Raw genomic sequence first — 27,885 nt, forward strand, 5'->3', positions numbered from 1 at the left:
GATGAAGATAAGAAAACAAGTTTTGCGGCTCAACTTTACCTCGGTGGCGATAAACGCTCGGATGTTCAGCTCTTCGAATGCCAGTTACAACAACATGACGGCGGCGCCCTTCTCATTCTCTCTTTCGGCCGACCAATAGTGAGATCCAGCGGAGTGGACCACGCCAGTGTTTGTGACAGATCGGCCGCCCAGGAGGCGAGCAGGCAGGCGGACAGGCGTTACTCTGAGCAGCCTCTGCTGCTGCTGGATCGCTGCCACTTCTTCCCGCGCGGCGGCACTGTTGATCTATGGGAAATAACGTCCACTAGGTGACTACTACCTTATCGCTCCACAACCGAGTTCAGTTTATTGAAACTTAATGGAATTGCAATCTTCCGACTCCTGATTTTACAAGCGACACCATATTTGTTTTGTTTCAAGCTTGTTTGTTACAGTAAAGTCGCAAGCCTCTAGGGGCGCAATACAAAAAATGGCAGGACAGGCAGAAGAAGAGTAGTTATCGCGTGACTTGAAGGAAGACAGTGTAAGCAGTGTGAGCATATCCTGGGCTACAATGCTTCGCTTATGGGCTTTATTAGTTATATATTTGGAATGTTTGGACAAAATGTATGTATACGGGGCTCAGTCAGAGACACCCGCCGCCCAAGTCGCAGCGAGCTGTGGCTGCCAGAGTTTGAAGAGAGACGCTGTTGTGGAGAATAAGAAATCCTCCCAGGATCCAGCTGTAAAATATTCCAGAGAAGCAAATGAGTTGCAGTCTGATGCGCTTGGAAAGGAGAATATACTAAGTCAGGTAATCAACCACGGTTGTCATACACAAAATAGCTCCTTCTGTGTATGTTATTACAGCAGTCCATCAAAGTATTGAAAAATAAAGAGAGACAATACTACATCATGACATTTCCATATACTTTATTGTAGTAGTTTTTTGTAGTTCAACTAGTCACTGAAAATGAGTTAACACGCAGCCATTATTGTCCGAATAGCTTGCAGCAACAACATAAGTGGTATTCTCACAGTGAACATGTCAATTTAAGGATGGGGGATGAAATGCGAGCATTTACTGAATGCGAATGAGTAATCTGCTGAAACTGGCTTTCTTTGTGGTGTAATCTGGTTCCAGATTTGAAAAGTCTAGATACAGGGATTTTCGAAGTGGACCAGGTCTTAGGTGGTCTACATGCTGAAAAAAGAAAACAAATTGGCTTTCTTGCATTTTCACGAATAGAATACAAGCTGCCCAAATCACAAGCTCTGCTTTTATGCATTTCCGTGGTATGTAGGACAATGTAGTCCTTATTTGACAAGTCTATAAACTGTGTTTTTATGAACATTCAGGTCTATACATTTTAATGCAGTACAGATTTGAGAAGTCTAGGAACAGTGGTGTAGACGCGGTCTAATGTGGTCTAGATGCTGAAAAAAACCAAAAATGTGCATTTATTGTGTTTTCACAAATAAAATAAAATATTACCTAAAATGTTTTCACATAAAGAAGTGTCACTAAAAATCAGTGGACATACAGGGGACCTATTCTGATCATTTTTGGCCCTTTGTGTTGAGTTGTGGACTCCAATAGAGCAGCTGCACACACACATTTCCAAAACGCTCTGTTTCAATTTATTCCATCCACACCCCGCCTCCAGGCAAGCCCTCGCCTACAGCTTGTGCTCACTACCGACATATTGTGACATCACAAAGAGCCGATGTTAGAAAAAACTCTCACACCGAGAATTCACAGCCATCCCTACCCTCTTTCAGGGCTCACTCCCAAATGTGCAAACCTTGTAATCTGAAACTTTAACATGAGAATACAAACCCCTAACAACATTTATAGGTCAGAAAAATGGAAAAAGCATAGTAGTGCAACAAACAGTCACACTTAAGTTAATTCCACCTTTAAACGAATCGCAAGCTAACTTTGGCATCAGGAGACTAACTTTATAAGATTTACATTGTGACTATTTCCTGCATATTCTGTAGATGGTGCTGATTTCTGGTGGAAATTTTCTGATGGGAACAGACAACCCGGGCATCCCTGCGGATGGCGAGGGTCCTCAGAGGCCAGTCCATGTGGACTCCTTCTACATGGACATTCAGGAAGTGACTAACCAACAGTTCCAGAGCTTTGTCAATGCCACAGGATACATGACGGAGGTGATTGTCAAAATTCCCTATGCATGCTCGTTTGTGTTGAATGTTGATGATTTTCTTTTTTTGATTGAGGGGTCATCTACATTTGCCTTTTTATTCTGCTAGGCGGAGACATTTGGGGATTCCTTTGTTTTTGAAGGAATTCTGAGTGAGGCTGTCAAAAGCCAAATCACACAAGCAGTAAGTATGTATTTATTTTAGAAAATATTTAACAGGGACGTCCACGGTGTGTGCTTGCGTGCGTGCATGTTGAGTGGATGGGTGTGCGTGTGTGTCTGAGCTATTTTTATGTATTTATTGTTTTAAATAATTATTAATTTTTAGTTTTATTATGGTTATATGTCTGTATGTGTGCGTGTGCATATGTATGTATGCGTGTGTGTGTATATACTATGTATAGATATATAGATGTGGGGGGGTGGTGGTGTTTTTGTCTCTCTCTCTCTCTCTCTACTGCCCCCCCCCCCCCCCCCCCGCTCCAAATTCGCATAACAAAAACATCAAATAATGGCAAATAAAATTCCATTGTACAGGGAAGTTGTAGCTTACACCTTTCCTGACAGAGCAAATCTGTTTAGCATGTAACGGCATTTAGACGAACAATACTGTCTGCCCCAGTGGCTGGACAGGACACAAAAAATAAATAAATTTAAAAAAAAATTAACAACCATGGACAACACTCCATCGGAGTCCATCAGAGGGGTGCTTGAGAGCACCCCAGCTGGTGACTCCGTCGTTCTACTGGGAGACTTCAACGCCCATGTGGGCAATGACAGTGTGACCTGTAGGGGCGTGATTGGGAGGAACGGCCTCCCTGATCTGAACCCGTGCGGTGTGATGTTATTGCACTTCTGTGCGAACCACAGTTTGTCCATAACTAACACCATGTTCGAACATTGGGATGTCCATAAGTGCACTTGGCACCAGGACACCCTAGGCCGCAGGTCAATGATCGACTTTGTAGTCGTATCATCAGACCTGCGTCCGCATGTTCTGGACAGGGGCGTGAAGAGAGGGGCTGAGCTGTCAACTGATCACCACCTGGTGATGAGTTGGATTAGATGGCGGGGGAGGATGCTGGACAGACCTGGTAGACCCAAACGAGTAGTGAGGGTGTGCTGGGAACGTCTGGCAGAGTCTCATGTTCGTCGAGTCTTCAACTCTCACCTCCGGCAAAGCTTCACCTGCATCCCGGGGGAGGACCGGGATATTGAGTCCGAATGGGCCATATTCCGTGCCTCCATTGCTGAGGCAGCTGACTGGAGCTGCGGCCGCAAGGCGGATGATGCCAGTAGTAGCGGCAGGCCCCCGAACCCGATGGTGGACACCAGAGGTCAGGGCTGCCGTCAAGCTGAAGAAGGAGTCCTATCGAGCCTTGATGGCTTGTGGGACTCCGGAAGCAGCTGACAGGCACCGACAGGCCAAACGGTTTGCGGCTTTGGCGGTTGTCGAGGCAAAAACTTGGGTGTGGGAGGAATTCGGTGAGGCCATGGAGCACGACTTTCGGTCGGCCTCGAAGAGGTTCTGGCAAACCATCCAGCGCCTCAGAAAAGGGAAGCAGTGCCCAGTCCACACTGTTTACAGTGGAGACGGGGGCCAGCTGACCTCGACTGGGGATGTAGTCGGACGGTGGAAGGAATACTTTGAGGCCCTTCTCAATCCCACTGACATACCTTCCATAGAGGAAGCAGAGTCTGAGGACACATACGTGGACAGTGCCATCACTGTGGCTGAGGTATCTGGGGTCGTTAAGACGCTCCTCAGTGGCAAAGCTCCGGGGGTGGATGAGTTCCGCCCAGAATTCCTCAAGGCTCTGGATGTTGAGGGTCTGTCTAGGCTGACACGTCTCTTCAACATTGCATGGAAGTCGGGAACAGTACCTTTGGATTGGCAGACCGGGGTGGTGGTCCAACTACAGGGGGATCACACTCCTCAGCCTCCCTGGGAAAGTCTATTCCAGGGTGCTGGAGAGAAGGGTACGACCGTTGGCTGAACCTCTGATACAGGAGGTCCAATGCAGTTTTCGTCCTGGTCGTGGAACACTGGACCAGCTCTACACCCTCACGAGGGTGCTTGAGGGTGCATGGGAGTTTTCCCAACCAGTCTACATGTGCTTTGTGGACCTGGAAAAGGCATTCGACCGTGTCCCTCGTGGCGTCCTTTGGGGGGTGCTCCGGGAGTACGGGATTGGTGGCGCGTTACTACGTGCTATCCGGTCCTTGTACAAACGGGGCAGGAGTCTGGTTCGCATTGCCAGTAGTAAGTCGAGCCTGTTTCCGGTAAACGTTGGCCTCCGCCAAGGCTGCCCTTTGTCACCGATTCTGTTCACAATTTTCATGGACAGAATTTCTAGGCGCAGCCAAGGTGTTGAGGGAGTCCGGTTCGAGGGCCTTAGAATCTCATCTCTGCTATTTGCAGATGATGTGGTTCTTATGGCTTCTTCGGGCTGCGACCTTCAGCGTTTACTGGGACGGTTTGCATCTGAGTGTGAAGCGTCTGGGATGAGACTCAGTACCTCCAAATCAGAGGCCATGGTTCTCAGTCGGAAAAGGGTGGAGTGCTCCCTCCGGGTTGGGAATGAGGTCCTGCCCCAGGTGGAGGAGTTTAAGTATCTCGGGGTCTTGTTCACGAGTGAGGGAAAGTGGGAGCGTGAGGTCGACAGACGGATCGGGGCAGCCTCGGCAGTAATGTGGTCGCTGTACCGGACCGTCGTGGTGAAAAGAGAGCTGAGCCGGAGGGCAAAGCTCTCAATTTACCGGTCGATCTATGTTCCCACCCTCACCTATGGTCATGAGCTTTGGGTCATGACCGAAAGAATGAGATCGCGGATACAGGCGGCTGAAATGAGTTTCCTCCGTAGGGTAGCTGGACTCACCCTAAGAGATAGGGTGAGGAGCTCAGCCATCCGGGAGGGGCTCAGAGTAGAGCCGCTTCTCCTTCACATTGAGAGGAGTCAGTTGAGGTGGCTCGGGCACCCTGGTGAGGTGTTCCGGGCATGCCCAGCCGGGAAAAGGCCCCGGGGCAGACCTAGGACACGCTGGAGGGACTATGTCTCACAGCTGGCTTGGGAACGCCTTGGTGTCCTCCCGGTGGAGCTGGAGGAGGTGGCCGGGGACCGGGAAGTCTGGGCTTCCCTTCTAAGACTGCTGCCCCCGCGACCCAGACCCGGATAAGCGGAGGAAAATGGATGGATGGATGGACAACACTCCTTCTTATGGACCACTTAAATATGTAACAGCCCACAGTTGGGACACTCTGTCTGTGTTGCCGCCATGGAAAATTTCATTGCAGGGGTTGAACATATAAACTCCACACAGAGATAACAGAAATTGAAACCATCATGCTGTCATGACATACCATGAAGACATTTTAGGCTTTAGAATGTACCCAATGGTGTCTTAAAAGTGTTTGTGCAATTGAACTCTTGTCTTCTGAGTAAGCATTGAGAAGCACGGATTAAGTTACTTTCATTTTTAGGTGGCTGCTGCCCCCTGGTGGCTCCCAGTGAATGGTGCCAACTGGAGACACCCCGAGGGCCCTGACAGCGATATCAAAGACAGGCAAGGACGCATAATTTTAAAAAGCACGCCCATTGTTTAAACTAAAATCTTCGCTTTTTTTAGACTGCATCATCCTGTTATTCACGTGTCTTGGGCGGATGCTGTTACCTACTGTACTTGGGCCAACAAGAGGCTTCCCACAGAGGCAGAATGGGAGTATGCCTGCCGGGGCAACTTACAGGACAGGTGTGATCATCATGTCGAGTAAAAACTGCACTTTCAGCAGTTCTGTACGCAGCATGTCTCCATTGTATCGTTCCTTACTTGCAGACTTTACCCCTGGGGAAATCTGCTGAACCCCAAGGGGCAACACTTGGCCAACATCTGGCAGGGGGACTTCCCCCACCATAATTCTGCAGAGGATGGCTACGTCAAGACCTCACCGGTAAGTGACAGTGAGAGTCAGGAAATTATACATCGCTAAGATAACTCAGTGGAAGAAACCTGATTTATGATTGACTTGGATGAGTTAGTCTTTAGAATACACAGGAAATTAAAAATGCTGATGATGAACTGGAAGCTCATGATTTTCACAGATTTCATGAATATTATTGCAGTTGTAGCACATGCTCTGTAGGGGGAGCCGTAAACCTGACTGAGATGTCAATATATACTGAAGGTCCTGTACTGACCCTTTGCAGGAAATAACTCCTGGTCTACTGCAGCAGTGTCTAAATTGCTTCCACCAAGGGCCTCATGCACAAAAATGTATACATTTTGTACATTATGATAAGATGCTGATACCAATTCAACTTAGGTCGATATACAGTCATGAAAAAAATATTATTTTATTGATCCATTTCAATGCCTGATACAACTAGAGGTTGGATAAATAGTGTGCGCAAATGTACTGATGATCACAAAAAATAGTGTTTAATTTAAAAACTGATATCAAGCAACTTCCGTGGTTTTCTTCTTAAAAAACTAAATCGTTTAAGTTCTTGCATAAATAGCTATACCGTTGTACTTCCAAAACATTTAAAAAAAATTTAAACCCTTGTGAGCTATTTTGTTGTCACTGTTTTATTTGTCCAAACAAAGTTACTTTTAGTCATAACAGGCATTAAAATGAACAAGAAACTGAGGATACAAGGGTGGACTGTAGGGGTGTGAATCTTTTTTTTTTTTTTTTTTTTTTGTGTCCCGTCCAGCCATTGGGGCAGATAGTATTGTTGATCTAAATGCCCTTACATGCTAGACAGATTTGCTCTGTGTCAGGAAAGGTGTTGGCTACAACTTCCCTGTACCATGAAATTTTATTTGCCGTTATTTGATGTTTTTGTTATGCCATTTGGAGCGACTGGACCGGAGCAAGAAGAAGAACAGAAAAGAAGAAGAGAGAAGAGAAAGGTGGGGTCGGGGGGGGGGCAGTAGAGGGAGAGACAAAAACAGCAGCAACAAGAATTCCCAAAACAACAACAGTGACAAACAGAACAGTTAAATGTCAATGATGGCTAAGGGTCACACTGGAGATGATATCAGTGAAATGAAACAGTCCAACTTACCAGTAGTAATAGTAACGATGAAGACATGAACCATGATAGTAAACACAATTGCAACCATACAGTTACAGTAATTAAAATCTCACTGCTTGACATCATTATTACTGTAATAATAGCATACAAATACTATATAAACATCAGGGATAAGATAGTAGATTGTATAGAGAAGCACCCATGTGCTGTGAGTGCCCATATGGAGGTGTGTTGTGTATGTGAATGCGAGTGTGTGAATGTGTAATTGTCACTGAGAATGACAAAAGGAGAGAGACTGCCTTCTACCACCCAGCAACCCCGCCCCACGCAGCCAGGTCAAGCCCCCACCGCCAGAGATCCTCCGGCCCCGTGGGGGTGGGCAAGGCCAGGGCCGACTCCCCAAGACCCGCCCCCGAAGCAACTCCCCGAAGAGACCAGCAAGAGGCCATGGAGGAGCAATCCCAACCGGCAACAGGGCGCCAGCAGGCCGGAGGAGAGCCGCACCCCCGAGACCAGTGGGAGACTATACCCCACTAGGGCAGAAGGGCATCGAAGGCCACACACCCGTGGGCACAGGGGCGCCCCCGCCGGCCGGAAGGGAGCCCGCCCACGGCCGGAGGCACCGCCTCCCGCCCCCCACACACCCCCAGGAAGCAGAACCAGGTCCGCCCCAGGTAACCCCAGGCCTGACCACCGACATAGGACCGCCCCGGCCAGGACAGAAGAGGCCCGGGCACACTGCCCCATGGAGGACCGGGCGGTAGAGATGGAACGCCCTACGCCAGACCCCCGCAGAGCCCCACCCCCGTATATCCATATGGCCATATACCCACATACACACCCACACACACATATATATACAGTGAAGAAAATAAGTATTTGAACACCCTGCTATTTTGCTATTTCTCCCACTTAGAAATCATGGAGGGGTCTGAAATTTTCATCGTAGGTGCATGTCCACTGTGAGAGAGATAAACTAAAAAGAAAAATCCAGAAATCACAATGCATGATTTTTTAACAATTTATTTGTGTGATACAGCTGCTAATAAGTATTTGAACACCTGTGTATCATCTAGAATTCTGACCCTGAAAGACCTGTTAGTCTGCCCATTAGAAGTCCACCTGCACTCCATGTATCATCCTGAATCAGATGCACCTGTTTGAGGTCGTTAGCTGCATAAAGACACCTGTCCACCCCATACAATCAGTAAGACTTTAACTTGTAACATGGCGAAGACCAAAGAGCTGTCCAAAGACACCAGAGACAAAATTGTACACCTCCACAAGGCTGGAAAGGGCTACGGAGCAATTACCAAGCAGCTTGGTGAAAAAAGGTCCACTGTTGGAGCTATTATTAGAAAATGGAAGAAGCTAAACATGACGGTCAATCTCAATCGGAGTGGAGCCCCATGCAAGATATCACCTCGTGGGGTCTCAATGATTCTAAGAAAGGTGAGGAATCAGCCCAGAACTACACGACAGGACTTGGTCAATGAACTGAAAAGAGCTGGGACCACCGTTTCCATGGTTACTGTAGGTAATACACTAAAACGTCATGATGTGAAATCATGCATGGCACGAAAGGTTCCCCTGCTTAAACCAGCACATGTCAAGGCCCGTCTTAAGTTTGCATATGACCATTTGGATGATACAGAGGAGTCATGGGAGAAAGTTTTATGGTCAGATGAGACCAAAATAGAACTTTTTGGTCATAATTCCAATAAGCGTGTTTGGAGGAAGAAGAATGAAGAGTACAATCCGAAGAACACCATCCCTACTGTGAAGCATGGGGGTGGTAGCATCATGCTTTGGGGGTGTTTTTCTGCACATGGGACAGGACGAGTGCACTGCATTAAAGAGAGGATGACTGGGGCCGTGTATTGTGAGATTTTGGGGAACAACCTCCTTCCCTCTGTCAGAGCATTGAAGATGGGTCGTGGCTGGGTCTTCCAACACGACAACGACCCGAAGCACACAGCCAGGAAAACCAAGGAGTGGCTCCGTAAGAAGCATATCAAGGTTCTAGCATGGCCCAGCCAGTCTCCAGACCTGAACCCAATCGAAAATCTTTGGAGGGAGCTCAAACTCCGTGTTTCTCAGCGACAGCCCAGAAACCTGACTGATCTAGAGAAGATCTGTGTGGAGGAGTGGGCCAAGATCCCTCCTGCAGTGTGTGCAAACCTGGTGAAAAACTACAGGAAACGTTTGACCTCTGTAATAGCAAACAAAGGCTACTGTACCAAATATTAACATTCATTTTCTCAGGTGTTCAAATACTTATTAGCAGCTGTATCACACAAATAAATTGTTCATCATGCATTGTGATTTCTGGATTTTTCTTTTTAGTTTATCTCTCTCACAGTGGACATGCACCTACGATGAAAATTTCAGACCCCTCCATGATTTCTAAGTGGGAGAAATAGCAAAATAGCAGGGTGTTCAAATACTTATTTTCTTCACTGTATATATACGTATATATAATTATATAATTTTAATAAAACTAATCATTATTTATCTAAATATTTAAAACAATAAATACATAAAATAAACTCAAACACATGCACACCCCATCCACTCAATACACACACATGCAAGCACATGCTGTGGACGTCCCCGGGTGGGGCGTCCGGGGCATCACAGGGCGGGGGACCCAGGGGTCCCAGACCCACAACCAGGCCTCGAGCCCAGGGAGGTGCGGACCGCCAAGGCATAGCACCCCCAGACTCCCCTCGACCACGGCATCAGGGCTACGGCAGTGTGGCAGACAAAGGAGCGGGTGAGGGGAGGAGGCCCGCACATGAGCAAGCGGAGGGGGCGAGTGGTGAGGCGCTCCACTGCGCCGGCCGACACCCGCCGGGCAGCTCACCCCCGTGAGGGAGAGCCATAGCTCCAAGTCACGGGGAGGCCAAGCACCAGAGCCGGGGAGTTAAGACCAGCGCAAGGCCACCGACGGACCCCACCATCCACCGGGAGGGCCATCCACCCCCGCCCCCAGAACCAGCAGCGCTCCACCCACGTACCGGAGAACCATCCCCGGCGAGCCCTAAGGCAAGACTGGGGAAGGGCAAAGACTGGGACAGCGATGCGGCAGAGCATAGGACCAGTGGCAGCAGACACCCAAACGCCCGGAAGAGCACCGCCCCCCCCAGCAGGCCCCACCCCGAGGAGCATGCTCCCCATCCCCACACGCCACCCAGGCCCCCGTCCCCATGAGCAGGATCAGGCCCCCTCCCAACACACAGCCCGGTCCCCGCAGCAGCCACCACGGCGCAACAACCCCAAGCCACCACCGTAGACTTCCGGCCCCCAGCAGCGCGGACCCCACCGCCTGGAGGTCGGTGAACGCCCCCCCAAGGGCACGTTGGCGCCCGCGACCCAGGACAGACCCAGGGAGGTAGCGCCAACCATGACACCAGGGCAAGCCCCGGCATCAGCTGGTTCCAGCGGGACCCCCAGGAAGGCCAGGCAGACCAGACCAAAATATCCTGCAGCCCAGGGCACCCCGAGCGAGCCGCCAAGCCCCAGCAGCCAGCGGCCAACCGCGGGGGCAGGTAGTAGGCACTCCGGTCCAGCCCGCTACACCTGTGTGTGTGAAGATGGTATTGTGTAGATTGTGCAATTAAAAATAGGCCTGCCCCATAGGGCTGACCTATGTGTGTGGTGTATGTGTATGTGTATGTGTGTGTGTGGAGGGAAGCTGAGCAATGGTGGGTCCCATGCCTGCCCAGATCCCCCCCAGAACTGAGTGTCTAAGGTGCGGTTAAAATTGAAGGGTGACCAAGCCAGAGGAATGCCGAGGACAAAAGGGCATCCGCAAGGAAACCCTTCGCCCCCGGCAAAACCAGTTGCAGGCCACCCCCCAAAGTCCTACATGTATGTGAGGTGGTGCAGTGCAGCAGGGAGGATCGGGGCCCCACACACGCCCACCCCGCACTACCGGCCAACCGAGCCGGGCAAGCCAGCCGCCCGGAGCAAGCCCTGGGCCACAGGACCAACCACGAGCCCCACCCAGCCCATCGTGGCGGCCAGTCCGGCCTGCCAGCTCCCCCCCGGAGGGCCCCACCAGAGATTGTGCCAGCTACGCCACCCCCGGACCACCAGGAGCCGCGGACAAACCACACGCCCCGAGGCAGCTCCTACAACCACCAGAACAGCAGGGACCGCGCCCCGGCAACACATCCGTCACCATGGCAGCCCAGGGAGTGACACCACAGAGACCGCAGGAGAACCGGGACCCGCATGGGGAAGAGCCCAACCCCGCCCCCCGGGCACGTGAGCCAAGAGTGCCAGGGCAGGACAGAGACACACACACCAGGCAGCAGAGCCCACCAGGTAGACGACACCCCAACAGCCGCAAAAAGTGAATGCCCCCCCCAGTCCCACCCTCCACCACAGCGCCGACCCGTCTCCACCACATCTCCCATCCACCCACGGACCCGCCGAGTAGGACACCCCGGAGGCGGGAAGAGCGCCACCAGACCGGAGACAGAAGGGGCCAACCAGACACGGGCAAATAGCAGGGGCCGCCCGTGAGCCACCGGCCAGCCCCACCCCCCAACCCTTGGTCAAGGCCCCCCCACGACCCAGAGCCCACCACCCTGCCCCCCAAGCAAGCCCCCCGCTAATCCCGGCCCGCGCCGCGCAGAGCACCACCCCCACCGCTATCCGCCCCGCTACCCACGCACCCACAGCCAGCCCCCCCCACCCGCCCGCCCCACATCCACCACAACCCAGCCATCCCCCTGCCGAAGGGAGGGAAGCAGGTAATGCCCCACCCCAGCACCGCACCTCCCCACCCAGAGCCCAAGCTGCACAAACGAGGGGTGTGAATCTCAGCACAGAGGATGATTCGATACAAATCGATGGAATGCCAGCGATACTACACTTTAACGATACATGGAATTTTCTGGCGATACGATGCAATACGATTCACCCTCTTCCTGATGCGATGCGATAATCATTTAGTTTACATCCATTGCAATCTGATATGGTGCAATTTCTTGCGATATGATGCAATTCAACATGATGCAAATAAGTAAAGGGAAAAAGTGGAATTCAGTTTGGTCCTACAAACAGGAATTGGCTTTATTCCTTCTAGGCAATTGGCAGTGCTGTTTGTCTTTTTTACTATGCACTACTTCTTGATCATTCTTTTTGCCATCTTAAAACAGCAACAACTTTCCTCACACTTTCACATTGGCTGTGCATATACAATATCAGTGGTTCAGTGGTGGAGTAAAACAATTAAACAATAATTACAGCTGTAAAAAATACAGCACACAGCAACAACAAAGTCAAAGTGACACTTTCAACAGTGCAATCAATGTTTGTTTATATTCCTGTCTGCAAAACATACTGCTAATATAAATACACTAGCAGCTAGGCTAATACAGTCGCGAAGAGCACAGTCACTTCATTGCACTACTTATTGCACTACTGTACATATTACTATTATATCTTGTCACATTCATATATATTTATATTTATATCCCTGTATATATCCACACTATATCATAGTCATAGCCTGTTTAGTTTGTACATATATCTGTCCTTTTACAGCTCTATTTTATTTCTTCATTTACTTTCATTCTTTCTTTCATTTACTTATATGGTATTTATAAATTTGCACTTCTGATTGTTGCCCTGTACCAGTGACATGAGCAATAACAGTTGAATCTAATCTAATCTAATCTGTCCTCCTCATATTCAGTTCCCCAAGCACCGGAATACATTTATAGCAACACATAGATGTCTTACATACAGTATATCTTATATGTCTTACTTTCTCTTATCAGGGGTGTCACAAGAACTTTTGTCACAAGAGCTTGCAAGATTAAAACGTGACAAGATTTTCTGCTCAGAAAAACAATGTCTCTTGTGCATCGTCTCATCTCGTGAACTGAATGCATCGCGACACCCTTACTTATTATGTCTACATACCATAAATTATTGGGTAATAGGAGTGTAAAGGTCACTGTGGGGGTGCTGTTTAATGTCTAGCGGTCTCTAATAATGTTAGAAGCCATATTCAGAAGGTTGTAAACATGTAATGTGTGTTCTTACTCCAAAGATATTCCATTTATATATAAGGTGTCAGACTTCACCTAAATTAATTTATCACGGTCAGGTCTAGAACCAATTAACTGTAATAAACAAGCGAGTATATCTCATTACTCTATATTTTTATTGATACTTCATTTATTATTTTAGAAGGCAACAAATGTAAAAACAGCTCAAAATGGCCCCCGAGCCGCACTTTGATCAGCCAAAGTCATCCCTAAGCTCCCAAGTTTGAAATATTTTTTGATGGAGGAATGTTGAAAAATATGTCCTATATTAATAGATTTTAAAAGAAATGTGACATTATATTTTCAGACGTTTCTTGCTGTAGACATATGTCCATAATTGAAAACGGTTATTCATGAATTCAAACAAATATTTTCTTCTCTTTCTCTTTTGTCTCTGTCGTTTCCGCCCCATTTTTACCAAGCAAGTTACAATCTTTTATTCATCCCAAGTAGGTGATCGGAATGTCTGGCTCCCTGCAGGTGATGTCATTTCCTGCCAATGCTTTCGGTGTGTTTGACATGGTGGGCAATGCGTGGGAATGGACGTCAGACTGGTGGACAGTGCATCACTCCACAGAAAAACAAAGTAATCCAGTAAGGATCACACCACGTCACCATCTCCCAGAACCGTTTTAATTTTGTTTTTTATGTTATTCTAATGTCGACACATTATTTTAATTTTTTTTTTTAGACCGGTCCTTCATCAGGCAGTGACAAAGTGAAGAAGGGAGGATCATACATGTGTCATAAGGTAAAGTTTTATGCAAAAGTGTATGATATTTAAAAAAGCTTACAGGGGTTTTTTTGTGGATATTGAGGTATTTCTTGAAATTCAATTCTGGAATATGTGCTGAGATAAATTTTATTTATGTACATCACATTTCTATCCCATTCACAGTCATACTGTTACCGATACCGCTGTGCCGCACGGAGCCAGAACACGCCGGACAGCTCTGCCTCCAATCTTGGTTTCCGTTGCGTCTCTCCAGAGCCACATTGACTTACACTTGAGCACAGATTGACTTTGAATCAGGGTCTTCTTGACGCCCTCCTTACAATCATGGTACATCCATTCGGTCTTTATTTGAGAATGTATTATTTTTAATATGGTACATCAACCACCTGCGTCTGTAAAGGTATGTGTCGCTTAACTGCAGAGAGTCACTGGGCTTTTAAATGGCATCATCTACATTTTTCTTATTTTTATAAGAAATTAATGAAAACCGTTTTTTATCACATTTGTCTCTCAGCACAGTCTGCAGGAACATGATGTCTGCAGGAGTTAATGAATCATTTTGTTGTATAAATGAGGGGAAAATGGCTTGTCCACATTGTTTTTGAAGGGGTTGAGGTAAATGTTCTGGTCGCTGACAAATCTGTGAGCAATGTTGTGTTTATAAGCTGTATTTTTATTACTAACAGTCATTGTGCAGCAACTATATAGACAACTATAAGAAGGGCTGCCCTTGGCCAAACTGAGCCCTAAGCAAGTCCCACCCGCTCATCACAAAATGACTGTATCACAAACAAGAGTGTCACCAGCATTTCTGGACCTAACTGATCTATTACAAGCTATTGTACTATTTGACTTAAACATGAATTTAGTAGGATACATTTCATACATTTATTAATAAGTCATATGAATATATGGGAAATACATTATTTTGATGCAAAGTAAATTCTTTTGCACCAGATTTGTTTTTTTTTTTCAAAAAATGTTTCCAGGGCTGGGACTGAACTTCAGCCTTCTGCCTTAAGCAGCTGTAACAACACTTTTCAAAAAGTGTCCAGAGTTGGGATTGAACAGTCCTCTGCCCTAGTAGCTGCACCATTATATTGTGAGGGACTGACAACAAATTATTCAGGGAGATGGTATGGCTCAGATGGTAGAGTGGTCGTCTCCTAAACTGCAGGTTGTGTGTTTGATCCTCCGTCTTCCCATGATGATGGGATGATGAAGGTATCCTTGGGCAAGAGCTGCTCCTGATGCTGCGTCGTCAAGTGTCAAAGCACTTTGAGGGCCCTGGCGGTAGAAAAGCGTTATACAAGTGAAAGACCATTTACCATTCAGGGCTGGATTGAAAATGAACCCACTGCCTGAAAAGGCAGCAGCTGTACCATTACAATGTACCACAGCAAATTGTTCAACCAAGCCCTCTGCCCTAAAAAGGAAGCAGTTGTACCATTACACCACAAGGGATTGACAACAAATTGTTCAATAATTGTTCAAGGCTGGTATTGAACCCGAACCCTCTGACTTAGAAGGCAGCAGCTGTAACATTACAGTGTACCACAACAAATAGTTGTTTTGTTCTTTTTTTATTTATTGAAAAGTGGGTGAATTCTGCCATTATTCGCTCTATGCCTCACGGGTGCAATGCACAGCCCCTAGTAAGCCTCCATGGCTTATGAAGGGGTGGCTCTGACAGCTATCAATTGAATCTGTGCAGCATGTCTAAAATGAAACAGTAAAAAAACAAAGAAGTCTGCAAAAGAATCAAAAAAGTATTTATTTTGACATTGTCAATATAACATATTACATGTGAAAATAATCTAACCAATCAGCAAAATTCCTAACAAAAAAGTACATCCTCATTTATGTCATTTATGAGGATGTGGGCAAAAACATTCTAATGTTTCATTGTTTGAAAAATAAAATGTTCTAGCCAACAATTGTATTTCTAGCATGTAACGTCACATTATCTACAAACTAAATTGCTATTGTATTTAAATGACAAATTGTAAAGGTATAGTTGATACAACATTACTGCACAGTTGCCAACATTCAGTAGACAGTGGAGCAAGTCTTAAACGATCTGTCAGCTTGTATTTGTCGGAGTTCATACAAACTCCTCGACCTATCAGTGCACACTGTTTTACAAAACAGAAAGAAAGAATCATCTTTACCAATGCTGCCCCTGCTGTCGTGTTATTAACCCGAGTAAAAGTGAGTTAGAAATGCACCACAGACATGGCATAGCAACTAAAGCAACATGGACGCTATATACAGCTGCTGAATCAAACAAATGCGATACGCTATACTAATTAAACAAAATCCTGTCTTTGTTCACTCTGCTACTTATCAGCAAAGCCGACAATACAACTTTGACTTTTGCACCAAAAATGGCAAAAGTTTCTTGTCTTGTGCTGAGGCGGCTGTGTCTCCTCATTCCATCCTCACCACATGTAGTAGCTACGCGTGGTATCCACAGGGGAGGGTTTTCCCTCTGTGCTGCCATCTTTGTCCTTCTCCCCATCAGCCTCCCACAGGTTGATGAGCGGCGGGTAAAGCTCATTGAGTGGGATAGAGGAGGTCTTAAGCATGTACTTCTTCAAGGAGTGGTGATAGTTCTTTCTCTTCCATCTACGAGCTGTATAGACGCCCACGGTAGCCAAACTGATGAAAGCAAGCGCGGTTGCCATGACAGCAAGGACTGCAGCGCTCGGGTGCTGCTCGGACAGGTTCAGGGCAAAGGTTGCACTACGGGTTGTGACGTTTACGCAAGACTTGTGCGTCTGCAGGTGGACATTGGACACCGTCAGACACACCTCATACTCAGTGGCAGGCTGAAGATGAGTCAGGTTGTATTCATGAACATCGACAGGTACACGAGCCGTGTAAGTGATGTGCGGGTTGTCAATCTTCATGGTGGCTGAGGCCCATTTTATGTTGGAGGACATGACGTTGGAATTGACTTTCCAAGAGACAAGGATGGAGTGCGACTCTGTCTGCTTGACGTAGATCCTCATCACGTGCGCACTGTCCAGCAGGGTGCCGTTCACTCGAATTGAGGCAACCCGTGTGTCAGCTCCTTCTGTGTTTTGGGCCACACAGGTATAATGTCCAGAATCCTCCACCTGTACATGGGACAACCACAAAGTCCCCTCACTGCTAAGGTGGTAGTGTTCTGACACAGTGTCCTTCTCAATTTTGCTTCCCAGAGGGGTCACCCAGTATATCTCTGGCTCTGGCTCAGCCATGGCTCTGCAGTCCAGGCTGACACTCATGCCAAGATTGAGGTCGAGGTGGCCAGGGAAGGTGTCATGGCATATCAGTGGGATGCACTGCTCAGGGGACTCTAGCAGCCTTAGCTCTCGAACACGCTGGCCCCTGAGTTCTGGCGGGGAAGTGCAAACCATTGCCAGGGGCTCCATGAAACGTACTGAGGTCCTGTTGGAACTCATCCACAGGATGACACAGTCACAGCGCAGAGGGTTGCTGTGCAGACTGATCTCCCTTAGGTTTGGCAAGGCCTCCACAGAGTGCTGGTACAGAGCAGTGAGGGCATTGTTGTTGAGCATCAGGCTCTCAAGGGAGGGCATGTCCCTGAAGGCCAGCCGGTGGATATAAGACAATTTGGGGTTGTTTGTGGCCTCCAGCTTGGTCAGTTCTGGTAGGTTGTCCATGGCATAGCGATCAATTGACACTAAATCCATCATGTTGTTAATACCCAACTCTTTTAGATGAAGCATGTTTCGGAAATCTCCTTCCTGGATTTTCCGAACTGGGTTTTTGTTTAAATCCAAAAATTTCAAGTTGGGGACTTTCTGAAGGGACAGTTGGGGGATTCTGACCAGTTTGTTGTCATAGAATGAGATACTCTCCAGATTATCTAAGCCAACAAATGCATCTGGAGGAACATCAGCCAGATCCATGCCAGCGAGAACCAAGCTCCTCAAACTTCCTAGGGGCTTGAAGTTCATGTCTAAAAGGCCAATGACTGGGTTCTCCCCAATCATAAGGATCTCAAGGTTAGGTGTTTCTTCAAACCAGTGACTGTCTATGACGTGGAGCTTATTGGAGTTTAGGTGAAGACGCAACAGGTTGTGTAGACCTGCAAATGCCCGAGCGGAGATGGAAACTATAAGGTTATGGTTTATATAGAGCTCCTGCAAGTTAGAGAGATTTCCTAGACAGTTGTCGGGCAGCTGGCTGATCTGGTTCTCCTCCAAATGCAGGGTGGTAAGATGATTCATGCTTGTGAGGCCTACAGCTTCCACAGAGCTGAAGTTGTTCTGCGACAAGTCCAACTCTGTCAAGTTCAGTAGGGCGTCTAGCTCCCCCTGGGTGTGAGAGATGGCATTACTCTGGAGCAGTAACACTTGCGTATCCGTGGATAGGTTGATAGGGATGCGTGTCAGCCTCAGGTCATTGCAGTCCACTGTTTTTGCTTCCTTGTAGGTTGACTGGGGAGTGAACCAAGGACGGATTTCACACACACACAAATGAGGACACTTGACATGTACAGGCGACTGAGAAGCCACAAGCATGGCCATACACAGCCAGAGTAGTGGAGGCACCATGTTGTCTGCTCCCCGTGCTCTAACAATTGTTAAATGAGAGCCAGTCTTCGAAGTAAAGACTTGAAGGAAATGTTCATGAGCATTGGTCTGCTCTGGGGTTGGGTAGCTTCTCTAGAGAATCCTCACAAATGACCTTTTTTCATCTAGAATAAAATATCTGCAGAACCAATTCCCAAGGAGCATCTGTTCTGGACTTCGCTGATGTTTTGTTGTGCTCTTCACAAGGTGATCACCTAAAGAAGACAGAAAAGACGGTCAAGGTACAGTCAAAGCTCGGTTTTCAAATACCCCTGTTTCTGTATGGTTCAGTTTTCAAGCCGTGGTTTTTGTACACTATTAGTCGTAATAAACCAGTCCAATTTCCCTGTGGTGTGTAAACACATGGAATCGAGTCCACAAACAAAGCACCCTATTCGCTGGGGATTCACTGTCCATTCATTTTTTTATTGAGTGCTAAGCAATACTCTGTGGTGCAAAGTACGAAGATGGCACCCTCTCACCTCCTCTCTTCACGCTCCTCGATGTCTATCGCCAGCAAGAGTTTTCAATTCAAGTAAATGTGATGTTAAATGTTCGTTTATCCTTCCCTGTGGGAAGACTGGCTTCAATCTGCAAATGATTGAGTGCCTTTTGGAATCAATTAACAAGGAAAACTGTGCTACCACTGTAGTGACAACGCAAATGCACAATCTTGGTGATACGCTGGAGCAGTGGTCAGCTTTCCAGCACTAGTACCTTGCTCAAGAGCACTGCAATGAGTGCCTATGTTCGTCAGATGAATCAAGTCTTGAGCTGTTTGGTTAAAGGCCACATTCGTAGTCCCCTTGGCCACTGTTGCCACAAATTAAAATCCCGGTAATGGATTAGATAACAACGTTTGGCAGTTGCATCTATAGTCCCTCTGTTTCCGGACCTCATGCCAAATAGCCCTTCATCAGCATATTCAGTATCTCTTTTACATACCCTCATCAATGAACCATACTAACATCACGGATGAGGCATCTTCATTTGTAGTGCCGCCCCTTACAGGCGTATGTGAATACCAGCAGAGTATCAGTGTCACTAGAATTTGTATGTGTGTGTGTGTGTGTGTGGTAGGCACAGTCAGCTCTGGCCAAGAGCCCATTACACAAAGGCTTACTAAACAGTGTGTGTGTGTGTGTGTGTGTGCTCTTTACTGCTAATCACTTGCTGTTTATGATGCAGGGTCATGAGAAAAAGTCATAGAAATATTGCAGTGTCAGCTTTTTCTGAGTGTGGGTGTTGCGCTGTAGGCACAACTTCGTAATCCTGGCTTCCTGGCACAGCAAGGACATGTGAGGAGAAATGGATTAAAAGTGGAAAATGAGTCATTTACTCACCAGCCAAACCCTTTGGTACATCTGCAGACTCTAATGAGGAATATAAAATATATGGACAATTTGGAGTGGCCAATTAACCTTGCATGTTTTTGGAATGGGGGAGGAAACCGGAAATCCCGGAGAAAACCCACGCATGCACGGGGAGAACATGCAAACTCCACACAGAGATGGGCGAGGATGGAATTAAACTCGGGTCTTCTAGTTGTGAGGCCTGCGGGCTAACCACTTGAGCGCCGTGCAGCCGGGTTTTAAGATTTAAAAAGAGTAATAAAGCATTGTACAGGTGTGTACGCCTCTCAAGCCAATACATTGAATTTATGAACAAACATGACTCATTGACAGCAGAAGACTGATTTGTCTCTCTGTGTCCACCTGGTGAAGAAGCGCCGACGTCCACGCTGCTTCAGCCTCTCAGCTCCAGAGGGAAATAACTTAAGCTGTTAAAAGCTCCATTATGTCCACAGCTTATTATCCGACGCAGAGCAGGTGTACAGTAGATTGTCTGAGGTTGTTTGGTGTAAGCAGGTTTATGTTTGTACTCTTAAGGACAGAATGCATGCTTGGTATCATCTAATCCAGAGGTCTCAAACTCGTGGCTCATGGGCCAAATGCAGCCTGCAGGACGCTAGTTTGAGGCCCCCGCCTTGATATGAAAGTTTAATGTTAGTGCGGCCCGCACAAGTTTGATATGGATGCTGTATGGTATCATGTACCCAGAAATGCGCACAAATGTGCACACCGGGCACAATTGACGTGATTTTGCCACATTCATACGCAAGCGAGCCCGCCTGTTTTGCTTTTTCTCTGATCATCCACGACGGAGATCACCACCGTCACTGCGCTGTACTGCTCTGAAAGTCCGAAGCTCCACTGTCATTTGTGGATACATGATACCCTCTGAAGGCGCACAGAGCTCGGCTGGTTCCAACGCTTCTTACTGGAGCTCTGTCTGGTCCATGCGGCTTCCAGCGGTACTTCAGGCTCAGTTTGAGGGCCTGCTAGCTCGGGTTAGCGCCAGGATTTCCAGGCAGGAAACCAACTCCAGGCGCTTTATTTCAGCCGCTAAGTGCCTGTCCACCTGTCTCTGGTGAGTATAGCGGTGTTTCTTGTGTCCAAATCAATAAATAAGGCAATGCTGTCAATGCGCTGTCTGGTCCAACAACAACTATAACATTGGATTAGCAGTGAAGCTACAGGCTTATCATGCTGGCTACAAATATATATGAATAAATGCAGGAAATGATTTGGAATAAAAGTGTCAATACAAGTCACAAGATAAAGCAGCTCATCAAACATGTGGTTGAAGTTACGACGCTGCTCCCAGATGGAACTATGGAGTACGATGCTAACTTGCTAATTGGGTAAAATAATGAAGTTTCATTAATGTTCATGTTAAATAGCTGTTAATACTGGTAATTTGAATCTGGAAAAAAAATTCTCTACCCACCAACTATATGTGGTTTCTTACGTTTTTCTTATTTGCTGTTTTATACCTATTTTATTTATTTATTACTTATTGATTGATTTATTTACTTTATTCTTGATTTGTTTATTTTTCATCTTATTTTGTGTAAAAAAAAAAAAAGAAGATATTTGACAACGGTGGCATGTTTTATCAGAGCCTTTCTTGTGGAAAACCGGAACCAAGGAACCAAAGCACTGAGTGGGGTGGATAGCAGAAGCAAAATCATTGAAGACTTTATTTTTATTTTTTTTGCTGTTTTTAATAAATGCGTTTTTGTTTTTTTTTTAAAACCTGATGCGGCCCAGCCTCACCCAGACCCTAGCTCCAGTGGCCCCCAGGTAAATTGAGTTTGAGGCCCCTGATCTAACCTCTTTCTGCAATGACTCAATGAAGTGTATTTCCTCAATCAAACAGTTTCTGTCCGTAAATTGGGCTGAATGTAAAGACTAAAGACATTGACACAGTAAGTGTGTTGGCCACGCTACTTATGTTTGTGCCGTTCCAGTATGAAGTTCAAGGAGAAAGCCATGGTGGTTTTGTTGTCATGCTGAGGCCATGAAACTCAGACATCTGGCACCGGGTCTCTGGCAGCCTGGCGACGCTGTGGGGGCCTGCATCTTGTCCTACCTGTCTCTCTCTTTCTCTCTCTCTCTCTCTCTGTATGTGTGTGTTGACCTTGCTGATCCAAGGAAGCACTGCTGGGAAGGTCTATTTCACTGATGGCCCGCTTCATAATTGGCATGATGCATTTGTGACAATCGGGACTCCTGGCCATTACCCCACAAGAAGTAAGCAAAAGTCAGAAAATATGGAGAGTGCATAGCACAATGAAACTTTTTTTTTTCAGTTTTGCACGGGCTAGCCACTACAAATGGGGACTTAAATTCTATGTACTGCATATGCATATTACAGCTGATTTGGCTAATAAAGATGAAAAATGCCGTTTAGCGTATCGCTTGACATGCCATCTGCTGCCAGCCACAACAGGAGCAAGCCTCTCATGGCGTCTGCCTGCGGAATCCCGCTGACATTAGGATTCTAATGTCAGCTCACTAATGTCATGTGACATCCGGGTGACAGTATAACAGAGGTGTGGACTCAAGTCACAAGACTTAGATTCGAGTCAGACTCCAGCCACAGTTTTGATGAATTTGGACTCAACTTGACAATACCGTCAACGACTTGCAACTCAACTTGGACTTTGGCAGCAATGACTCGGGACTGACTCTGACTTTAGTCTGATGACCTGAATTGCTACATCCTGGATGTCAGCGCTCTTTTTGTATTTGAGAGACACTAAAAAGTGCTTATGACTTGTAAGGACTCCAAAATCTCAAGCCTGTGACTTGGGACTTGACCTGTCTTGTCTTGAGTAGGGACATGCACATCATTAGTTCAAACTTGACTCAAACACTGACTGGCACCCACCTCTGCAGCATTGTTGGATTGACAGTGCTGTGAAACCGATATCAAACCGATATCAAAGGGTTCAATACATTTATTGTTGCACCCCTACTTTTTAGACCAGTGATTCCCAAAGTGTGGGCTGTGGCCCCCTGGTGGGCCTTGGTGGTATGGCAGGTGGGCCATGAGAGGTCATTAAAAATACGATTCATTTTTGCAAATATTATTTTAAAAGTATTTTTATTGTAAAATATTTACTGCACAATTAAAAATAAATATTTATAGGCCTAAGTAATATGGATGGCGTTATGAAAAGTATGAGAATTAAATAGATTAAAAGTTTGGGCTTCCTTTATCCCCCTGCTTTCATTTCAATCCAGAGTCTTATAATAATAATAATAATAATAAGTTAAGTGCTCTGAGAACGCAGCATTTTGTCCATGTACTGTTTTTTGAACAGGTGGGCCACTGACATTTTTTAGATTTTCAAGTGGGCCCTGAGTTGGTCAAGTTTTGTAACCCCTGCTTTAGACAACAATGGTGTTGCTTCATTTTCAGTGGATGGTAAATCGATACTGCTGTACAGCTGAACACAGACTACTTTAAAGTATATATTGTACCCACAACACACACAGAGCCCCGTCTGAACTGATCAAATCCTTTAATCCCTCTTTAAAGGGTTTTGATCAGTAAAGACAGATGCCTCACACATCAGTCTAATCACACAGTCTCATAATTAGTGTGAGAGGATGCAAAGAAAATAAAAATTGCTGTTGATTTGATGAAACAACCCCTCTTTCCTTGTATTCCTTGCATTGAGAAGACCAAGAGCAAATATTCATCCCGTCTCATAACCTGACAGGAATATCAATGGGGGAGATATAGCAACCCAGAGGATGGTTTCCCCAAGACAGTGAGAGCCTGATAGCGTGAAACGCTGTACAGAATGGCTTTGCCGGAACAACACCTTTTGTGAACTCTTGTTCGGAGGGAGATTAGGGTCGTGATTAATTCTCGCACCGTCAACACAGGGCAGGAGCATCGTCTGTATCTTGACAAGCCATTACTAAATCTAAGGCTGAAGCAGCAGACAGATGAGACCAAGTGAAGACCGTAACAGTGACAGTACCGTCAACAAAGTTCGTTTTGGAAAATGATACCGCCGCACTTTTACAGAATACTTTTGGACTTACACATGCGTACAGCTCACAAAGCAGCAGCAATAGGCAGCAAAATCCCTTGACAGCTTGGCATTATCCAACTGACTTGAAGGCTGCAGCAGAAGGGATTTACTCTCTTTGCTCAGCCAGTCCTTATGAGGTTTTAATCTAACGACACATTTCACATATACAGTCCAACCTCGGTTTTCCAGCACCCCAGTTTTTGCCAAAATGTTGGTCTTGGTTATCGTATAATACTGCACATAGCAAGCTGTTGTGTTGTACTCTGTGGTACACTGAGTGTTGTGGTACTCGTAAAGATGTGGCTGGACTATACCTCCAGTATTGCTTGTTTTAATCAGCCATCTTGGATCACACACACAACACCAACTCTAGCAAGTCTTAGTTTACACAAAACTATTATCCTGTAAGGTGGCGATTCTCCAAAAGTGGCCTGTCAAGATAATGAATCGGACTTCAACATGACCATCCTGTTTTGTCATTTCTTCAATCTAATAGCGATTCACCTTCCTTATCAAAATGCTGGCACTTTCTTTGGCTCATTTTTGCGTTACTGGGGTGAAAAACCTTAAAATTGCGAACTCAGGTGGTCAAGAAACTTCAATGAAAGCGAAAGTTAGCGGAAATGTTTCAGTTCATCATTATAGGCATTGGAATTTTGTATGCAAGTGAAACTATAAAAACATGGCTTTCTGGAACGGATTAATTGCATTTACATCGTCTGTTATGGGAAAAATGTATTCAGTAAGAGTACGCTTCAGTTAGAGTACGCTTCAGTTAGGGTCAGACCTTGTGGACCAGATGAATGCCACTAACCAATGGTTATGGCGATGACCTTTTACTTCAGTAGACATCACATGTTACAATTGACAATTCCACTTGACCAAAAGGAGTAGGAAGAAGCAGAACTTTTCCAGTCCACCCCCCCCCCTTCGTTTCACATCAAATGGTGAAACACTTGTTCACGTCCTGTTCGACGTGTTCCCCTTTCCGTTCTGAAATAACATGACAAAAATGATAAAGCAATACAATGTGTAAGAATGAAGTTGAGGTTTGTAAATCTGTATGAACAAAGTGCAGTTGTCATATAACAGCATCTTGTGCTTGAGGATAGCCCTACTTTGTCAATACTGCCTGCTTGTGCTGTTTTAGTGCATTTTAGTGCATTTTCTTTGAGTTCAAGCCATTCCATAATTTGAGTCCACATACTAATATGCTGAAGGTTTATGCGATGTTAGCACATATAAGTGTTTGAAGTTTTATTTTTCCCAAGATTATATTGCTTCTCTCCTGATGAGAACCACAGTTCCACTGTATATTTATTACAAAACGTTAGCATGCTCGCAAAATGGAAATCAGATCTAACTTTTTATTGATTATGGCTGCAAAAGAACCCCAAACAGAGCCGAAGAACGTTTGCAAAGACCAGCATTTTGACAAAGAAAATGACAAACACTATTGAATGCAACTTTGGTTAGAGTTGAACTTTCTGCAATTGATCAATGATACTAACTGAGGTTCCACTGTGGTGTGTGTCCTATGGGAAAAATTGCTTGGGTTTTAACACATATCATAACAAACATAACAAAAACAAAAACCAAGGTAACACTGTGTAACAACCATATCCCTAACTACAATCGCCGTTATTATCCTCACCTCACAGATGCAAGACAGCTTCATGCATTTGTGGGACGTAATGAGGCTGCTGTGGTTCATGCCAAGGCACCACAAATGAATTAGGAGCTTTTATCAGAGCCACAATAAAAATAAAAAAAAAACATCAGTCAAAATGTCCAAGAGCGGTTGCATTTTTGATGCAATGCTGCCACTTATGTGAAGCCTCACATGACTGCATCACTTTTCACGCCAGGTACCGTTTCTCCTCCCCTTCTGAGCCTCCTTTCTGCTGAGCACAAAATATAAACAGCCTTTTCTGGATCAGCAGCCACACACAGGCTCACAGACATGCCGTCTCCATGGCGATGCCAAGCCACCAGCATGTGTGTTTCATAACCAAATGAGAAAAGAAGAACGGATAATGCCATACCCAGCAGCTATACAGACGGTCACAGCACCACAAAAGCATGCAGTAAAAATGCTACACGTGATAGCGGGTGGTTCTGCTGGTTCCACAATGAGAGACAGCCTCTCGGTGCTCTATTAGTATGCAAGAGTTTCACTTCACATCACACAGGGCTTTGGTGCAGCTGCTGATGGCAGAGGTGCACAAGCCGAGCTGGAGATGGAGATGCATGTCCACAGCGAGCATGCTCAGTTCTGCTGAAGCAGGAAGGTCGTAGGGGAGGACAGCTGGAAAATATGATGGCAACAAAATTCCACTGAAGTATATATATACTGTATATATATGTATATATATATACTTGGGTGTTTCTATTTGCATATGTTGGTGCATCGCCCAGTGGAACGCACATTTTCGCCTCGTCTATGAAAAGGCTGTTAATGACAATTATTATTGTGCATAATACACATACATCATTTTCTAATTGTTGACTTTCCTCAAAGGCAATCACCATCTCAGTGAGACTCTCCTACCCAAACACGACAACCTTTGTTTCCCCTTAGACGCTAACACAGGGCATTGTGACGGCTGGGGGTCGCTACTTCAGGCCCCCACCCCCTGGCCTGTTGGGGTGACATGCGTCTCCTTTTATTGTCTAGACCATGGGTGTACAAAGTGCGACCCAGGGACCAAAAAACACACCAAAAATCAGAATTTCTTCATTTCTTTGTATGTTGAATTTATTTTAACCCGGATATGAAAATCCTTCCATTTTTCATGATGTGGCCCTCGGTGGGAAAAGTTTGGACACCCAGGCTCTACAACAAAGTTAGCATCACAAAGCTGCTGATTGTTGTTTCAGGTAGACATGACATAATATATGAACAAAAACACTGTATACCAGCAAGATGATTGCTTTTGAGGAAAAGGTGTCACACAGCCAAGGAAACAACAGACCACTTGACAAAGCTGACCCTAACGATGTACCCCCCCAAATCTGTGCTCTCTTTTACTCCTCCCTGCTTTGTTTATGTGTTCATCGTAAACAAAGTATGGAGCCAAACCACAGTCACTCGGGTGGGCATGCTAATGTTTGCCATTGTGGCAATGGTTGCTGTAGTCGGCTGCACTCTGATGCTGCAGTTTGTCCATTGGCATTGGCATTGACTTCCATTGGCTTTCATCACAGGTGCACTTAAAAATGCTGTATATTTGATTATATTTGTTTCATATTTCATCATTTTAGATGATTATAATATTTTAACATTATATGTTTTTTTATATATTATTAATTGTATTATTTCATATTTTATACATCATATTGTAGATTGTTAGACTTTTTGCTATCGAAAGCATATACTGAACCCTGAGATGCCGAGAGACGTTGTTTTGCTCCTTCTGAACACTCCGTAACTATAAAGTACAGCCTCTCGAATGTCCTAAATATAAGCTTTGTTGTTTATTGCTTATTAAAAACTGCTTGCTTTCCACGTATTTGTAGGACCCCCATGACCTCTAGTGGGGAAATATTTTTTATGCATTTCTTCACAAAATACCAACGAAATGCGTAGCTTTAAGTACTGAAATGGCCCATTAACTTCAATGTGGCAACGCACCATTCAAAATATAAACAGCGACTGCGAGTACAAATACACACATTGTTCTCACCTATGGAACAGAAGAGCAATGTCGGCGTCTGACCCACGCAACATCCGCAGCTCCACGGTGATGATGATGATATGCACGTAAAATTTCAGCAAGTAAACCAAAAATCAGTGCAATAGATCCAACGTGTTCCGACGCGCGATGCCGGTGAGCCGCACTGCGAGCCGCGTCTGACACCCTCGACAGCATCGACAACCAGTGCATGCATGCAACCTCACCATCTGCCGA

The 27,885-nt window shown here is 45.9% G+C and overlaps 3 protein-coding genes across 14 annotated transcripts in view; 1 reads left to right on the forward strand and 2 right to left on the reverse strand.

Moving 5' to 3' along the window:
* LOC131106077 (inositol 1,4,5-trisphosphate receptor type 1) overlaps window positions 1–468 on the reverse strand; it is a 101,206-nt gene extending 100,738 nt beyond the window's left edge. For 6 of the 9 annotated variants that reach the window (XM_058054811.1, XM_058054808.1, XM_058054807.1 and 3 more), the window contains exon 1: window positions 40–467. The gene's annotated coding sequence lies outside the window, so the exon portion shown is untranslated. Of the gene's footprint in view, window positions 1–39 lie in introns of all 9 variants that reach the window. The other 3 variants (XR_009120047.1, XM_058054812.1, XM_058054804.1) reach the window with 1 other exon arrangement.
* sumf1 (sulfatase modifying factor 1) lies at window positions 25–15,865 on the forward strand. 4 transcript variants are annotated; one of them, XM_058054819.1, is made up of 9 exons: window positions 25–308; window positions 1,984–2,157; window positions 2,260–2,334; window positions 5,632–5,714; window positions 5,778–5,900; window positions 5,985–6,099; window positions 13,711–13,851; window positions 13,949–14,008; window positions 14,156–15,865. In XM_058054819.1, the coding sequence occupies exons 2-9, from the start codon at window positions 1,984–1,986 to the stop codon at window positions 14,255–14,257; spliced, it is 873 nt and encodes a 290-aa protein (XP_057910802.1). In that variant the 5' UTR covers window positions 25–308; the 3' UTR covers window positions 14,258–15,865. The 4 variants fall into 4 exon arrangements, with proteins under 4 accessions (XP_057910802.1, XP_057910800.1, XP_057910798.1 ...); XM_058054815.1 differs by lacking the exon at window positions 25–308 and adding an exon at window positions 404–793 and having other exon boundaries at window positions 14,156–15,862; XM_058054816.1 differs by lacking the exon at window positions 25–308 and adding an exon at window positions 413–793 and having other exon boundaries at window positions 13,738–13,851; window positions 14,156–15,860.
* LOC131106078 (leucine-rich repeat neuronal protein 1-like) lies at window positions 14,666–27,885 on the reverse strand. Its single transcript, XM_058054813.1, has 2 exons — window positions 27,661–27,885; window positions 14,666–18,794 (listed from the first exon to the last, which is right to left on the reverse strand). The coding sequence occupies exon 2, from the start codon at window positions 18,559–18,561 to the stop codon at window positions 16,435–16,437; it is 2,127 nt and encodes a 708-aa protein (XP_057910796.1). The 5' UTR covers window positions 18,562–18,794; window positions 27,661–27,885; the 3' UTR covers window positions 14,666–16,434.

Source organism: Doryrhamphus excisus, chromosome 18, assembly GCF_030265055.1.
Source record: "Doryrhamphus excisus isolate RoL2022-K1 chromosome 18, RoL_Dexc_1.0, whole genome shotgun sequence".
In the NCBI taxonomy this organism is placed as follows: Eukaryota; Metazoa; Chordata; class Actinopteri; order Syngnathiformes; family Syngnathidae; genus Doryrhamphus; species Doryrhamphus excisus.

Excerpts from the sequence above, each read along its gene's own strand:
- sumf1 (XM_058054815.1), top strand. The coding sequence starts at position 554 with ATGCTTCGCTTATGGGCTTTATTAGTTATATATTTGGAATGTTTGGAC. Across the intron at positions 2,335-5,631 it reads AAAGCCAAATCACACAAGCA|GTGGCTGCTGCCCCCTGGTG; the intron begins GTAAGTATGTAT and ends TTTCATTTTTAG. Across the intron at positions 14,009-14,155 it reads GATCATACATGTGTCATAAG|TCATACTGTTACCGATACCG; the intron begins GTAAAGTTTTAT and ends TCCCATTCACAG.
- LOC131106078 (XM_058054813.1), bottom strand. The coding sequence starts at position 18,561 with ATGGTGCCTCCACTACTCTGGCTGTGTATGGCCATGCTTGTGGCTTCT.